This window comes from Watersipora subatra, chromosome 1, assembly GCF_963576615.1.
Source record: "Watersipora subatra chromosome 1, tzWatSuba1.1, whole genome shotgun sequence".
NCBI lineage: Eukaryota > Metazoa > Bryozoa > Gymnolaemata > Cheilostomatida > Watersiporidae > Watersipora > Watersipora subatra.
This window is the reverse complement of record NC_088708.1, coordinates 62,659,402-62,677,924: the sequence shown is the minus strand read 5'-3', so window position 1 is coordinate 62,677,924 and position 18,523 is coordinate 62,659,402. Positions and strand designations below refer to the sequence as shown.

At 32.3% G+C, this 18,523-nt stretch overlaps 1 protein-coding gene across 1 annotated transcript; it reads right to left on the bottom strand.

Moving 5' to 3' along the window:
• Positions 1 to 2,164: 2,164 nt before the first annotated feature.
• LOC137410468 (uncharacterized) lies at positions 2,165 to 14,732 on the bottom strand. The gene is made up of 7 exons (XM_068095884.1): positions 14,631 to 14,732; positions 12,073 to 12,162; positions 7,668 to 7,746; positions 5,896 to 6,019; positions 5,021 to 5,128; positions 3,785 to 4,099; positions 2,165 to 2,929 (listed from the first exon to the last, which is right to left on the bottom strand). Exons 2-7 carry the CDS (start codon positions 12,081 to 12,083, stop codon positions 2,658 to 2,660), a joined length of 909 nt encoding a protein of 302 aa, XP_067951985.1. The 5' UTR covers positions 12,084 to 12,162; positions 14,631 to 14,732; the 3' UTR covers positions 2,165 to 2,657.
• Positions 14,733 to 18,523: the final 3,791 nt, after the last annotated feature.

Sequence of the window (18,523 nt, the reverse complement as noted above, 5' to 3'; positions counted from 1 at the left end):
AGAATCGTTAAAAAAAATTCATCGTCATTTCCTTTACTTTTACTGCTTTGGACATCAGTTGGAATACCAAAGTACCCATTATAAGTGTCCAAAATGTCAGAGTTCGGTAGAATCAGCAAAAAAACACGAATACTTTTCAGTACTTAATTCTACATTAATTACAGAAACCTTTGGCAATTGGACGATGCCATGGACTGGTGAAATGTTCACATTTTTATCGTGAAATGTGCACAACTTAATGGCTCTACTCTTTGTTGCACGGCCTTATCGGCGTTTCATTGGCCGGTTTTAATTTTGATTAAAAAAAGTTTTTCAAGTTTTTATCGCGATTTTCGGCCAAATTAATCTGCCTATTTACGTATAATCCGATCAGATAGGTTAGTTTTAGGGTTTTTGCGGAAACCTTTCAAAGACTTGGTAATATATTTAATTATGTTTATATGTGTTTTGTATTATTATTATTATTATACTTAAACGACTCTACACAAAAATGGTAAATTTTTTTGATGGGATTATTGTACAAGGGTTTGGTAACAGCTGTTGACAAATAATTTTTTTAGGAGTTGTGTGCGCATATGCATTTATCATAAAGCTCCCAAACATTCGCTTCGCTCGTTTTTGGTCGTGGGATTAAATTAACAGCAAAATTATAGATTAATTTTAACTGATTTATCAAAGAGCCAAATGCAATCACCAAAAGAGCCACATATGGCTCGACAGCCATAGGCATCAGACACCAGCGATAGAGGATATTGGAAACCAAGGTTACATTGCATAGGATCTGGACTCAGATATTTAACTTAACGGAGAGGCACACTACCAACTGCATCATGTGACTGCTCTGGTGTATTTAGGAATAACTGTTCAAATAACGATTATACATGATGGTCTCTCACGGTGCAATGAGCTGCCAGGGTACTAGTGTGAATATAACACACTGTTACAGTATTACCTAGTGCATGTATTGATGCTAGATGCATTCAAGTCAGGAATTTTCTATAAAAAGCAAGCGATGCATAGGGGGTGCAAAGCTCACACTTTTATTTTGTGTGCATGCACAATGAACTGTGAGATATTTTGGAAGAAGGTGCCAAGTGAGAGGCAGAAGTTTTAATACAGAAAGCACTCAGTACAAGACTGTTGACATTTTCTGACAGGCCTCATTTTGGCTGAAAAGGGAAGTGATAGAGACGTAGATCATTATTACAAAAAGCAAAAATAATACTTCTTTTGATCTCAAGCTTGTCTGATGGCTTTAATGCGGAAAAATTCTAAGTTTGCGTTTTTCAAAAGTTTGAAAAATTGGTGTGGTTTTATATTACAACTACATAAGTAATATATTCATTGCTCTTTTATCAACACCAAAATTTTGATAGTTACACATTGCAGAATAATGACTGACTTCTGCGTCTAAAATACTAAATTCCATGGCATATATAAAATAATATAATTTTTATCTCATTTTGTAACTTCCATGTATTTCAAAAATTTTCAGTTTTAGTGGTGTTATAACTTCTATGTTTAATAACTAAGTTAGTATATGTATGTTTTAATAAACATATTCTAAGACAGCAAGTTTGTAATTGTACAAAGGAGCTAATCGAAACAGTGCAATGTACAATGTGTCAAGAACTAGTTTATGAGAAAAAGCATTACTTCAGAAAGAAATTTGTTACGCACAATAGAATGCTGTTTGTTTCCTATATATAAATTGTAACTCCAGTGGTTGAATTGACAAGGCTAACAAGGTTCTATAATGTTAAACCATCATGAAGCCTTCATTAATAATGAATGAAAGTCTTGAGTGAGAGGATTTTAATGTTTGAGTCATAAAATCTAGTATGGATTCTCAAACTAACCAGATTGTCTAAGCAACCATTTTTTATTGATTTCCACATTTTAAAAGTTGTTCAAATAATATATTTTTACTTTGAGCAATGACATAAAGTTAGAAAACAGGTAACTAAATATGTGAATAATTCAACATAATATTTTATATGCTAATAATTTTTGTAACGAACTAGTAGTTTTTTCAACAACTCAAAACACTCCTATGATATAAAAGATACCATATATTTTATTACAAGTATTGTGAACATTACAAGAAGTCATAAAAATACAAAAAATGTTCAACATAGTGTTTGTTGCTTTGCATGCATTTTTAGTTTATGATGTCTGGTACATGCTGGAAAGCTTTTTTGATGCATGACATATCAAAACAATGTTTGGGTGTGTGACTCTTGAATATGTATGCTTTTGGTATTTCGTTATTGTTTGTAGGTGATGCAAACCTATCCATCATTTTTTTGACGTCATCAAGTCGTTTGCACATGCGCTCATTCAAGAAAAAGCCGCCATATTTGTAGAAAACGATTGTTTTTCTTTGATTTGTTAGTAATTTTAAGTTTTGTTTTGATACTATAATAAAAAAATTGCAAACAAAAAACATTGTTTTCAAATTATCATTGCAAAATCTTTGTGTTTCTAACAATAAAATTGTCTAGAAAGATGGCCGACAACGATAAAATGACGTCACGAAAAAATGAAGGAATATAAATACATTCAGCAAGCTAACAGAATATCAAGCAACAAGGTATTTATGGCCAGAATACCGACTTGCAGAGATTAACTGTAAGAAACTGCACCAGCCAGTAAACTTAGCTCATGCCACAGAATGCGGCAAAACATTCGTTCTCGTTTGGGCCATCAACTCTGTACACAAAATCATAATCAGTGTCCCATGAGCATCTTATTACATATGCATCCTCGATAGCCCCTCTGCAGCTCCAGTTAGTTTCCTCAGAATATCTCGAATATACAAATATACGAGAGACGACTCCAATCTTTTGAGGCATTTCCGAATCTGTCCAGAAAGAGAATTGCCCTCCACAACTTCTGAAGGGTGGGCATGTGTTTAAAAAACGGTTTCCTGCAAGTATGAGTTGCATTTATTGTTGTCAATAAATTTTATAATGTTTTTTACAGCCAACTGCAACTGGAAGAAAGACCATTTTCAGCCTATGATATATTTTTCAATTTTCAAATGGTGAAGAAGCAATAAAAATGGCGGTTAAACAGTGTTTAATAAAAGCTCCTAAGCCAGCTTATAAACACACATAATATGGAAATGGCAGATGACTTGTAGCTATTAAGACAGTGCAACTGTAATTAACTATGTAGTCCGGTTACATAAAGGGTTGTAAATTCTAGAGAATGGCCAGAAGCTTTGTGCGACGAAGAAAAGGGCACCTATGTAATATGTTAACTTGGTTTTCATAAAATCAAAAATAAATAAAGGTACAACACATTTTCACATCTAACTGCAAAAAGTGTTTTGTAAGATAAATTTATTTGCCTACTTCAGCCTTTTCTATGTAAAGTTGTTAAAAAACATCTCATGTGTACTCATCATCTTACTTAACCATCTACTGGTTTGCAGCAATAATAACAAAAAACAATCAATTTTATTTTATGCAATAAGTGACTTGAGCACACTAAAAGCTCTTTATTATATGGAGTGTTAAATGAAGCAGCAGCTCTTATTTTCTATCAGTACAGTGCTTCATGAAATCATGTGAAACCAAAACAAGGTTAGGAAACATCAGCTATTATAGAATAATGATAAGCTTTTACATTTGCATGAATTCTGTAACTCAATCAGATTTATGTTGATTAATATTATGTTTTGATTATGCTGTATTCTAAAAATATTATATGTGGACTATTCTTTGTATATTCCAAGATATTCAGTCATTACTAAGTTTCAAATGTCTAAATGACATACCCGCTGCTCCTACAAAGCGAAACCATTCTAAGCCCTCATGGAAATCACACGCGTACCCAATCTCAGACTCTGGATCAAGTCGTGGTCTTATATCACCTCCATGGTGCTCCATCCTCCAGTATTCAGATAGATTTTGAGCAGTGCGGCACTCTACAGGAATGGTAGCTGTGAATGGAGTAGTGTCAGGTTCAACGAAAATGCTCATTGTTGAGAGAGTTTCTGTAGTAGTTGGCCAGCTAGTGTCTTCACCAAAATCTGATGTGGTGGTGGAAGGTTTAAGAACTGCATCAATATTGCTATCAGTGCCAGCATTTTCTGCAAAATTTGAGAGTCACTACATATTTTAAGTTTAATAAGAAACATAGGTACACATGTTTTGAATATTTTTGTGTGTCACCCTTCATAGGCTACCTTTACAAGAAAAAAAGGAACAAGCACACTTGGTTAGTAAAACATAAAATATTATTTAGCATGCATCTGATAAGCTGCAGAGAACTCTTCAGCAGCTCAATTCATGGGAGTTTTTACCTATTCCAATCCTTTTATTTTTTCACAGCCATCAACGGCAGTTTTTTCTGAGACTTGTCTTCTGTAGAGATAACTTTCACTCAGTATTTTTGCTACAGTATTTTGCTTACTCTGACTGCTGGAGTGCTTTCTTATTTGACAGCTAACTCCAAAATATTGGTGATAGTTTGATTGTCCTAATACACAGAGCATATTTTATCTTGTTGATTTTTGACGAGCGTTTTCTGCAACTTTTTTTCTTTTATATCTTTGTCATTAGAACTTTTTCTCTTTCCGGTGATTTTAAAAGCAGTAGTTTTTAAAATCACCGGAAATCAATTGATGATTTTAAAAACAGTAGTTTTTGAAATCATCCATTTTTTAAGAATTCGCAGTATTCTTATTGTCTCATCAATGTATAAATGTAGCACAGTGCACAAAGTGGTGCCCTTGAGAGTAACACTTACATGTAGATCTACCGAGGTCAACCCAAGGTCATTGCAACCTTTAAGACGTAACTTTTTTTAGTATCACTTTTTATCCAAAACAAAGCGTTTTTACTGCTTTCTTGTGTAAAAAATGCATTCAGTCAAGCAATGTCAAATATATGTTTTATACTTGAGGAACAAAATTGCTAAATAAAGATTTTCGAACAAACGACGTTATCAAGATTTACACAATGGTGTTTCCGATTGAATATGATAAATATGTGTTTATATCTCGACCAACCTGATAAATGTTTTCCCATGAAGGTAAAACCGCCAACAACGATTGTGGTAAACACACAGACAAGGATGATAGTAACTGCTATGCATTTCTTCTTTTCTATTACAATATCTACAAAACCAACATGGTTTATAACTTGAGACAATTTTATCGGAATGACAGAGACTGGTCAAAATATTTTCCCCAATTCAATTACGGATTCAATTATTTTTAGAAATTAAGGTCCTAGAAACAAATCAGCACTTTTAATGATTGTGATGTATTTTTCTGGAGAAGAAACCTGTCATTGAATACTGTTTTCTGAACACAAACTCTGTGAATATGCATTTTAGTAAGGCAATACTTGGATGATTTGCTCACTACAAATCAAAAGAGCCAACAGCTATGTCAACTTACTAGAAGATGTTTGACATAAGTTAACTAAGCAAGTTATTTGTTGTAAGTCAATTTTTTTAGACTTCAGTTCTGATGAAATAGATATACCAAAACTGCTTTAAGTTATTTGGTTAACGGTTCAGTACTAGGCATTGAAAAACAAATTTGTGAGATGTATATCTATTCACAATGCTAACCAAAAATAAAAAGTAAAAGGTGTACACACCAGTTTTAGTGAATTATCAGCGAATGACATATCCATGTCATTTATGAACATTAGTGAGAACCAACATTCATTTTTTTACGAACTGTTTATTTAACCACCATTTTGTCTTGCTGGGCAGTATATTTTTGGGTAGTTTAAAAGTCAGTAATGTCGAACTGCTACTAAATAAATATAATGCAATTTTGATTTAAACTTATTACATAGCCAATTTTCCTCATTTCAATATTTGAGTCAAAAGATCTATAAATGTGAATTATCAATGAAGTAAGTTGTATACTTTGTGAATAAGTTTTCTGTTGAGCACTTCCTGAAGCTGTTGAATAGCTTGGGTCTGAGTTTGGTGTATTCTTGGGTTTCAAATAGTCATTACAGCTTTGCTGGGCAAGAGCCGATGAGAAAATCTACAATGCATATAACTTACATTGAGGATGTTGAATTGATTAGCAATCAGTCTCTATGAAAGTGTTGCTAGTTTTTATATTTTGATTTTACTAACAACTATAACAGGTGTGCGTTCCATATTTGTTGCAAGAGGCTATAAACAGAGCTGCTACACGCATGGGACTAAATGCAATATACCTTAAAAGAGTAAGCTAACTTATTATGCAGTTAAAATATTATTGCAGTATGAAATTAGCATATTCAAATCCAGAAACAAGCATGAATAACTGGAATCGACCAATATATGTGCAAAAAATAAATACATTTTTTATATTAATAAGGTATTACATTAAATATGTTTTTGAGAGCAGGTTGCACAATATAGAATATATTAAATTCAAATATATAAGTAAAGAAAAACAAATAGCATGGCTTACATTATTATTTCACGTATTGCTAAGTAGTAATGATATTTGATATGCAAGCTTTATGGCACACCTCAACTCTATACAATAATCAACTAACTATTGTTGAGTGCTGACCACTACTATCACAGCTACAAACAGAATATGTGTATTATTACATACAGAAGTTAGAGAAGCTTTAGTTATAACAATATTGAGTTCTAAAGTCTTAGCAGGTATGATTAGAGTTGTCAACTCAGTGTTAGTGGAGGAAGCAATTGAAGTTTTTGTTTGAGCCATTAAAAATTTGGGGAAAATGTATTGAACTTTTCAACAATCCCAAGCTTATAGCATAAAAGTATTTTATCTACAACCATTAATTTGGAAACATCGTTCGATGCAGACAAATTTTCACAATATGACTACTTTCATTAATATCATTATTTTTACTGAGTTTCATTGTGCCTAAATTTACTACAACGTTGCCCTTAGTTTCATCTCAAATTCACAACTTTGTGATCATTTGATTTTAACATAACCATAAGATTTTACTAAATAGCTGGAAATCTATAATGGTTTGCAAAGATCCACGTATGCCAGAGTACAGAACACAGGGTGTTAAATTTGCCACCCTTTTGAATTTCTGTTGAATGTGCTTCATTTAACTTTCATGGTAACTAAATAGACTGGCAAACAGAAAATGATTCAAGTTGGTTCAACTGATGTTTGCATTTCAAATGCTTCTTAGGAGCAAAACCCTCTTGACACGTACTGTAAGAAAAACTATTAGCATTCTTTGAACCAAATAATTGTAGCAATGTGTTATTCTTTCATTGAGCGAGAAATTTCTACATCACTGCATCATTATTTTAGCATTTTACACCCAACATTATGCAGTTTTAAATTAACAATGCTTTAAAGAATGACTCCTAACAAATATCTCAGAAATTATCTTAAATCAACAAACAAGTAAAGAAAATTTGGTCCCTCACTATAAGATACATAATACTACTGCTAAAAACGACAAAGTGATGAAGGCAGCCAAACCATTGGCCTACGGTACTTGTACTATATACTGATAATAGAAGGCACTGGCGAGCCAGAGTAGCAAATGCATTTTATTGATTCTGACAAAGTAGATTTATGAGCTTTACTAAGTAAGCCTATGCGATGATAGCTTATGCTGTTTTTTAAGTCTGTCTTATAACTACGTATTAGCATGACCTCAGAATTTTTAAGCTTTTGATGGTTGTAACATATTTACCTCTAGAGAACTGTGGGACCAATGGAGCTGGCTCTGGGAACTTGTGAATCCCTCATTGGGAAAACTGTTGTTTGCCTGTCTGCAGAAACAACAAAATAGTATTAGAAATTTAAATCCGTTTTAAAAAGTTGTTTAGCCTTGCTACACAGATCTACTGTCTACAGATTTCTATCAGTCGATCTACATAGATCTACTCAATAAGTATCTGATAATCTAACCAATGCAACATCTACAACAGGGAGAAATGTCATGCATGCATATTAATTGTAATATTGGGTTATTGTCGAGCAATATTCCAAGATGATGGTGTCACACACAAGTTGATATGAGATCCTGCAAAACTGTCCCTTTTGGTGTCTGCATGAGTAATGAAAGATTCAATCTTACATGAATTTTAAAACTACAAAATGTAGCTTTAATTAATAATACTAAACACCTGTGCTGTAATGAATATATATGACTTTGTCATATATATTCATTATGTCATTGTAGTATATGACTTTGTCATATACTACAATGACATATATGGCTTTGGAAAGAGAGTTAGGCTTGACACATATAATAGAAGATTATTATTTTGATATGATGATGACTTATATATGATGAGATGTGGCTGTGATGTAAGACTATCGACTTTTCAAACCATAGATTCGAGGTAAAAACATCAAATTTTTTTCTCTTGTAGCAAGAGTGTAAATGTCAAGCTATGTCTTGTTTTAGAAGTGGTAATAGAGTCAAACTCATTTTTAATATAAAAATGGCCATAGTGACAAGTCTATATTTTACCTCTGCTGCAGGCAAAATATAGAAAGGAATGAACACAAATATAAGAAAGTAGAGCCTGATGATTATTTATTGTATAAAAATGCAATATTGGCTTTAGGATCAATTATAGAGTAATAAAGACTGTTTTACTTTTCAACACTATTTGAGCCATTTTAATGATGATCGTCTTTAAAAATATTACAAAGAACAATAAATTGTTGAGTGTACTAGCAAATATATTAAATCTCACATTATAACCTCTTCTGACTAGAAATGTGTTTTTCCGTTGACTAATTTACCAGATCTCCTGCAACTGCTTAGCATGCTAATCTGACAGCTAACTTTAGATTATCACATATTACAATGTGATTGTCTAGACCTGCAAATCTTTCAACTCTCTTAGAAAAATACAAAATAAGGGTCTGTAACAATGGAGGCATGGGCAGAGGAGTAACAAACATAACATAACGGATTGCTGTAAACCACAAATAGTGTGACACTAGGTAATATTTCACAAAATTTATTGAACGAAAAACAGTCAAAATTTTACTAAAAAACATACTGTTTCTTCGTTTTTTCTTGTCAACGACATCTTGAACTTTTAGTTACATATAACTTCATCGAAGCTTAGCTTTTTACTTTTTGGCTATAAGTATGTATGTGTATATGATTGTATCATTTTGCATACGAGTCTGATAATCAAGCTAGGTAAGAGGGCTTTTAAAGGTCTACATATTGTTTTTACTCTAGATATAAAAAACAGATTCTAAAACAATTTTGAAAATATTTTGTTAAAAATTCCAAAAATTTATATATTTAGCCATATATACAGATATATTCCTATAACTGTATATGTTTATAAGCGCCCGTTATTTTGCCTGTGCTATCAAAAAGATATACCAGACAGATTTTACTGAACTATGCAGAAACTGAACTGTTGCCATCAGAACATGACAAATGACCAGTTTTTTCTGTAAAAATATGTTTGTAAAAAGTTAATTTCTCACTAATAAAATACAAGTGCTTAGTTGACTTATATCAGCCGCACTCAAGATAACATTTGCCTTTAAGTTTAGAAATAAGACTATCAGGTATTTTTTATAAGCAAGCAGTACTCTACAAATCTTATCAAAAGTTTGGTTTTGCATATATAAAACCAGAAGCATTATGTTTGATTATTTTATCAAGACCTGGTTTAGCTTAATGAGAATGGTTTAGTTAAGGAATTGTCTAATTATGTAATCATGATTGTGTAGTAGCACCATTGCTACAAATTAAAATTAAACCTAATGAAGCCACCAATGAAAGAGGTTTTAAGACAACATTAACTTTTAAAAGAAAATAGGAGTCACTAACAAGACTATCTTAGCAGCTTTAAAAATGCCCAGTTTATTGTATATAACGCATACTATTTTGTTGACATATTAAAAATATGTATATGAAATCTTTTTAAACTATTTTAAGACGGTCTCCTATCAGCAAATTTTGGAAAGTTAATTTTGTTTAAACACTCAGACAAATTACAATTGAAATATTAGTTTTACTAATGAATGTTGCTCAAATAAAATTATATTTTACTTTTCTTTATTTGTAATATTGTGAAATCAGTTAGTCAATGTACTAATAAAACAAGCTGATACTTTTTTATACAGCTGTCATTTAGTTTTTGAATTTTTTATTAGTAATAATTATTTCATTCTTTAGCTTTTGGCGGCATTATTAAAGTAAAAGCACTCAAATTTAATTATTTAAGTGTATGATATTAAGCTATACATCTCTTTGTTAAGTACTTCAGTTCAAACAAACCGTCTGCTAAATTACATGTAAACAAGTACATGAACTCAAACAACTGGTATAAAAATATGGTGTAACATGCCAAAAGTACCTGAAACACAACCAAAGGAAATTAGGCAAATGAACAACTTAATACAAGGTAGTTTACAAAAAGAATAAAGTGGTTCTAGCACCCCAAATTTTATCACTATATTAAATTACGTTGCTTAAAGGAATTCTCATTGTATGTTAGAAATTCTAATACAGGTAAATAGAGGTTTGATTGCATGTGTTAATTTTATGTCTGCTGTGTTCTTTTCATTATCTTTCCATAGCATTAGGCATATTGATTATGTTAATTGGTTAACGTTAATTGGTTATATTGATTGGAACTTTGATTTTTTATGAGTTGTTTTGGCATTTACTAAATTTACGACTTTGTATCTTTATAAATTAGTGAAGAACAGCTCTAAAAAACTACATGTACTTTTTTGTAAGTGATAGTAAAAATCAATTCATGAAAATAATTTTAAATTATGCATAGCTACAGGAAAGCCATTAAAAATTTTGCTTGACGTACATGGTGCAGAGAGTGATGTTTTTGATGGGTTTGTTGAAAGAATTGAACTATAATGAACAATTGTCTATCAAAACATTGCCTATTCTTTGGTTAATTATGTGTGTATTTCTTTACGCCCTCCTAAGAAGTAATTCATATTCTTGGCACTCAAAATAGCTGAACACAAACTAGATTTTGCGACATTAATATTGACACTTAACACCAAAAGATGGAAGAGACAGAAATGGTGAAGAAATTGCTGGAACGCAGCATTTTTGTTAATCTACTCTTTTAGACTTTTGTTCAAAAAATTTATTTTTAATTCAGAGACTTCCATCAATTTTATTAGTGCAGAAAGCTCTTTTTAGATGGCTTCACTAGTTTTCAAAACCGCCTCGAACTTTTTCGTCAATTTCACTTCAAGTTGTTATATATGTAAAACTTTTAATCAACATTGGTAATCAACAGCAAAAGGATGTTCTTAATTACATGCCAAAAAAAGAAAAATAATAAACAAAAATCAGGAATTATTGAACCAATGTTGAACCAATGTGTTTTAAAAGTTGGTAATTTAATAGTATTGTAGAAGATTAAAAATTTTAATTTTTATATTTTCCATTCAAAAATGTGCTGTTGCCTTGCCAACTAGTTATACAAATTGTAAGCTGTTGCTAAATAACCTTCAAACTACTTGCCAAACCACTTTATACAACTGTCTATATAGCCTTCAGTCTGCAGCCCAGATCATGTTAGAGACCATACAGTAGGCATACACAATTTCATTATATTTAGGTATGAGGAACTGCATGTAAAGGATATTGCCAAAGATTTACAACTCTGCCAAAACATTAAAGCATGACTAGGCTGAGTTCTTCTTTCACTGGTGATTTATCTGCATCAAATGAAAGGCACTGCCAATACATCTGAGCAAAAGTCACAGGGCATGAACTAGGCCAAGTTAAAAATCAGTTCAGGCGCCTAAAATGTACCAGACCTGTATCTGCCAACAATCTCAGGAAATAAAGATTAAATGATGTTAGTACTAGCATTGATAGCCTTTTCAAAAACCAGAACCCCGTCTTCTTGTTTGCTGGTCAGGTGTTCTAGATCACTACATTACAGCTGCTTCCTTGCTGTCACATTCATACTGTAGAAAAGGAGGTTCAGCGTGTCACAGCTTACAAGATTTTCTAATTATCTTATCACCAAACTTCATCTTCTAACAGTCTTATAACACTAAGTAATATTAATCAACAAAAATTAGTATGCAAACATAAGCATATTATTTTGAACAGCACTCTGTCTCACCTGTCTTCCATCGTAACACAGCCAGTACCTTTTCTGTATCTGCCTTTATTTTTTGATTTATTGACCTTTATCTTTGCTTTCTGTCAATAGCTGAAATATCATATAAAAACAATAACACTGACTCGAGATTTTTTTGTAATTTATCAATTATAAAAAAGTTACCATCAAGCATGCATGACCTGTGACTATAGTTGCTCTGATCCAGCTAATCTATGAAAGACCTAGTGTTACTTTAAATGTTTAGACTGGTAATTGATTTTTACATTGAGAGCAGCTACGGAGTAGGATGGTTATTTTAATCCTTATAGAAGGATGGAGTTACATCTGTCTGTTCTATATTGTTACATTCTAGTAACAGGTTGAGTGGAGAGTGAGCTGTGCACGTGTTTACCCAGTGGCCCAGTTAAGGTTCCCTGCTTCCTCGTTTGGAGCCATCTACGAATCTTGTCCCAGTTAAGTAGAATGTGGCTCATTGGTTCATGCCAAAACAAGATTGGCGAGGAATGTTTTATAATGATAAATGTGAATAACTCTAGGCTTTCTGTTTTAATTACCCTACGGTAGGAAGCTTATCACCAAGGATTATCCTGTTTTATGTTGACAGAAAAACATTTCATATAAAGTATTAAGTTGTTTACAACATAACATTTTTTAGCCTGCTGCTATCATAGATATAACTGCTATAGCTGTTCAATTTTTAGTTTTTTTTTGAGTCGATGATTTGATTTTTTTTTCAGAACTCTGTTAAACCGACTACAACAATTTTTTTACAGATGAGATATTGCTCAAGTGGCTATAAATTTATCTCATGATTAATGCACCACAGTTGGCTGAATAAATTTTATCCATATTTAACTGAATATTATTCATTATTAACTAATATATTTGATAATGGAAAAAATTCATCCATATTTAACCGAGCTAAAGTTTTCAGGCTAATTAATAGCTTTTTGTATGAAGTTAAAGCATTTTTTTAGAGTCATACAGAAAGCAAAAACACAAATGCTATTGTAAAAAGTAAGCTAAACAAATCCATTGGCTAATTTTTGACTGTCACACAGATACAAAAACTTTGTTTAATGCAGGTTTTCAGTCAATGACTGTTTTTAAATTTATATTACCTGCACTGACAACAATTGATCTTACATTTTTAATCAAGCCAGCTCAGACTTTCAAAAATATAGCCCTAGCTTACACTGGTTACAATATGATGTCTGATATTTATAAAATAAATTATACAAAGAGTATACCTTTTAAAATAAATAGTTTGGTTCAGGGTTTTTCATAGAAGAGCATCATACAGTCCTCATTTCAGCAGAGATCTTTTGTGCTAATGGTTAAGCAAGATGACAAGCATGATGTTTTAATATATACTAGAACACTAGCGGCGTACTAGTATATATGAAATTTATGCTATATTTCTCATTTGTAAGATGTGAGATCGTCATGTGTAAATCACTAAAGCCGTGATTATTTTATGGGGCAGCAAGGTGATTGAGTGGTGTAGTGGTACTGTATGTGCCTTTGAATCTCAGACCTTGTGTTTGAATCTGGTGAGAGTTCATCCTTTTTCTTACCGCTTTTAGCTAGGCTTCAGATTAACAAGCAGTCGGATTCTGCTCTTATTACAGTAAAGAGTGTAAAGATATCACTCAAATTTCATCTTATCAACTACAAAGTCAATACTATTTTATGAAAAAGTTACCTTTAAGCCTAGAAATTATGCCAGTTAAAAATTATGCTGCTGTTTAGGACCAGGTTTATGATAAACAAATATCAACTAATAGGAACCTATGAATACCTTAAATAAGACATAGTAAGAAAACTTCTATGAGAGGCACAGAGAAGAGATTGCTGAAAGATTTCCAAGTAAGAGGCAAAAACAGAGAAAGGGTAAAACTTTATGTACAAAAGATAAATAAGTGTCTATAGCGAGTGGCTCAATGGTTGCATCTATTTTTTCAGCAATTATAATTGACAATGTCTCAGCTGCTAGTTACTAATTAATAGTGTTAATTGTATGAACTACAAATAATGGATTTTTATGTAATATAACTGTAACACATAAGCTCTGTCTATAGCTGCATGTAACATGTATTCAATCTGTGCTTGTCAGGGCTATTATAATACATTTATCACAGTCACCGTAGATCTACAAGCACCAACTAAAAGCTCTATGCTGCATTCAATACGACAAACTTGCCCTCTCCAATATCTATTATCTGAATATTTGTATTTTATAACAAATGTGAGATCTAGATTCACACAAAAAAATCTAGATCTACATATAGAATCCCTGTATTAAACTTGTTGTATTCATTTATGCACTGACATTCTACAATGATCTCATAGACATGCATCTGCGGTGTCTCTTTAACTGGGAAGTCAGTAAATGTAGCATAGAAACCAGTTGTTAAAACAAAAACTATTATATCATGAAGTTTTTTTATTATGCATAAATCAAACACCTAAATTATGGCTAAAGAGAGCGATAACCTGTGAACTCTCACTACTAAACTATAGCAAAGTGTATTTAGAAAGTTTTTGTGACATCATACCAATCTGTTAGCAGCCTCCTGGTACTCCTCTGTTATTATTGAACACCTTTTTGTCTCTTCATCCGTAGTCTATGGCTTGTATTAACAATAACATGAAATATCTAATGCAGAAAAGAAGTGATGGTTTTTGAAATCTATTACGTTGTGGCAACGATGTAGAGTCACTCAAGTGTAATGATTAATGGTGAATTCAGGTTGTAAAGTTATTGTCCAATGAGTGCTCAGTGAGGGTTATGCTTGTAATTCATTTTCAACTATTTTTTTCTATTTGCTTTTGAAAGAAAATTGAAAGAGCTTTAAAGCACTGTAAACATTTTCCTGACTTTAAAATAACTCTAAAAAGTTATAGTATTAATACTAGAAATTCTACTGTCATACAGCCCGCAACCAAAGTGATATTGGAAAAGAAAGGGTGCTGATGGTTGAGAAATGCAATATTAGCAGTCAAATAGGATAACTGCAATGGTAGCTGTAATGTCCTGGGTGTGGGTGTTATTATATACAACAAATAGCAATAATGAAAGGAAAAGATTATGTTTATATCTCTCCTGCAAAAAGAGAAATGCAATATGGGCCAATATTAGAAGTAAAATGCACTGATATTATTAGAATAACCAATATTATTTATATAGTAATAATATAAAACCAAAGCACTTTTTTTACATTTCAAAACGGCATAGCTAACAATATCGCGAAGTTGTGATATTTAAATAGATTTTTATAAAATCTGTACTACGTAGTCATTGTTCTGTAGTCATCCAAACTTATAATTAATTATTGTAATAATCTCATAAGAACTGTTAAAAAATATTATCGTCATTTCCTTTACTTATACTTTGTTGGACATCAGTTAGAATACGAAAGTACTCAAATGTGTCAGCAAATGAAATTGAAAATGAAAAGGTGAAATCGACAAGAATGAAACGATTTCTGTACTCCTATGTTAATTGCCGAAACCTTCGGCAATTCGACAATGCTATAGATTGGTGAAAAGTGCACGTTTTTTTTCGTGAAACGCGCAAGACTTTATCGTTCTATTCTCTGTCGCCCGGCGTTTCAATTTCCTGTCTTAACTTTTATTAATCCAAGCTTTTCAAGCGTTTTGTGGCGACTTTCGTTCTAAAAATCTGTCTTTTTGTGTAGAATCCGATCAGATGGGTTAGTTTTAGGAATTTGCTGTAACCTTTCAAAGGCTTGGTAACATATTTAAATAGGTTTATATGCGTCTTGTATTATTATTATACTTAAACGACTTTACTGAAAAATAGTTAAATTTGTTGATAGGATTTCGTTGCAAGGGTTTGGTGACAGCCGTTAACGGATAATTTTTCGGGAGTTGTGTGCACATGTGCATTTATCATAATTCTCCCAATCAATCGTTGCACTCTTGTTTGGTCATGGGACTATTATAATGCCATTATTTCTGTTACGATTAGTCTAAAGTAACACTTTACAGTGTTAAACAAGTGGGTTTTTAAATAAAATAATGTTTCGTAGGTATGGTGCATAGGCAACATTAAAAGCATTCAAGATGAACTAAACTTGATCCAACAAAATAACAACAGTTACTTGACCAACTGGCCAATGATTGACAATGAAACACACTGATAGAGCATAAATATTTGAAATGGATTTTAGCCTGTTGAAGCAGAAAAGAGAACTAGTGTGTTACCTGTCATACAAAAGGAAGAGTGAAAAGTACTTGTTGTATTACCTGTCATACAAAAGGAAGAGAGAAAAGTACTTGCTGTATTACCTGTCATATCAAAAGAGAAGAAAAGAGCACTAGCTGTATTACCTGTCATACAAAAGGAAGAGAGAAGAGTACTAGCTCTATTACTTGTCATATCAAAGGAGGAGAGAAGAGTACTAGCTGTATTACCTGTCATATCAAAGGAAGAGAGAACTGTACTTGCTGTGTTACCTGTCATATCAAAGGCGGAGAAAAGAGTACTTGCTGTATTACCTGTCATATCAAAAGAGGAGAGATAAGTACTAGCTGTATTAACTGTCATATCAGTGGAGGAGTGAAAAGTACTTGCTGTGTTAGCTGTATTAGCTGTCATATCAAAAGAGAAGAGAAAAGTACCTGTTTTACCTGTGATATCATAGAAAGAGAAAAAAGAACTTGCTGTATTACCTGCCATACTAAAATAGAGAAACAAAATTACTAGGCATAGTGCCTGTTCCAAGAAAAAGAACAAGAATGCTATCGCATTCTTGTTCTTGCATGCTTTCTCTTGAATTGCTATAGAGCAAATAGTACAACTATAGTCGTACTATTTGCTCTAGCAATTCAAGAGAAAGTAAAGTTTCCAAGTAATCAACTCTGTCAAAAATTATCATTCATTATTCAGGAATCAGATTGTCGGATTGTCTCTCTTTGTAAGCAGTGTAAATTGTTTGATGTTGATCATTGCAGGGCATATCTATATTTCTATTTTGACACCTTCTGTATTGAGCTCACAAATAACATTTAATATTGTCACAAGTAACATCAGCAACCACATACCATGTTTGCTTTACATTCTCCTCACTGCTTTTTTCTTACCTTCAAATGTATTGCTAGTAAGACTGTATATAAAATATGCACTATTATTGAGTTGCAGGAAAAATGTTGATCTATAGAAACCGATAAGTAAATAACATGAAACTATTTGTGATCTTAATACTTCTTCTAAATGTTACCAATTCCGGTTTTGCAGCTAAAGAGATGTGACTTTTTTGACTGCATGTGAGTGAAATTTTAATGTCCATGAACAATGGCAAACCTTTTTCATTGCTCTTTTTTGTTCACATGCAGTCGCATATTTCTTGTAGTCTAATGAGTATATAGCATCATTGGTTTGAAATGAAATGAGGCGATAGTTTGCTAGTTATTTTTTCTATAAAGTTATCAAATAACTTATGATTTTATTAACTTGGTTGTAATGGAATCAGCCTTCATCTTTGGCTTAACTGCAATATTGTTACATGGTTCAGTACACAGAGGTCCAAGAAAAGCTTAAATTTATGATGAAATCCTATCGAATTTTGATTTGATAAATTTTATAAAGCTATTAGCTTAAAATAGGGAAGTCTAATATACTTTGGCTATACTGTATGAGTGTTTACAATCTATGTGGCATGTCTAACCTTAAGTCATAACACTAACATAGAGCAATTCAAAGTGCTGTTAAAGCTATCAACATATAACTTTACCAGCAATTGCTGTTGCAGGCTAATATTTCGCAAGATTAGTTTTGCTGCCAACATAATGTTGAACTTGCTCATTCATGTTCACACTGAACTTATAAGTACATAAGATCATATACTCTCTGTTACATGAGTGCATTCATGTTCACACTGAACTTATTAGTACATAAGATTCTATACCGTCTGTTACATGTGTGCATTCATGTTCACACTGAACTTATAAGTACATAAGGTCCTATACCCTCTGTTACATGTGTGCATTCATGTTCACACTGAACTTATAAGTACATAAGGTCATATACTCTCTGTTACATGAGTGCATTCATGTTCACACTGAACTTATTAGTACATAAGATCCTACACCCTCTGTTACATGTGTGCATTCATGTTCACACTAAACTTATAAGTACATAAGTTCCTATACCCTCTTTTACATATGTGCATTCATGTTCACATTGAACTTATAAGTACATAAGGTCCTATACCTTCTGTTACATATGTGCATTTATGTTCACACTGAACTTATAAGGACATAAAGTCATATACCCTCAGTTACATGTGTGCATTCATGTTCACACTGAACTTATAAGTACATAAGGTCATATACCCTTTGTTACAGTTGTTCATTTATGTTCACACTAAACTTATAAGTACGTAAGGTCATATACCCTCTGTTACATGTGTGCATTCATGTTCAC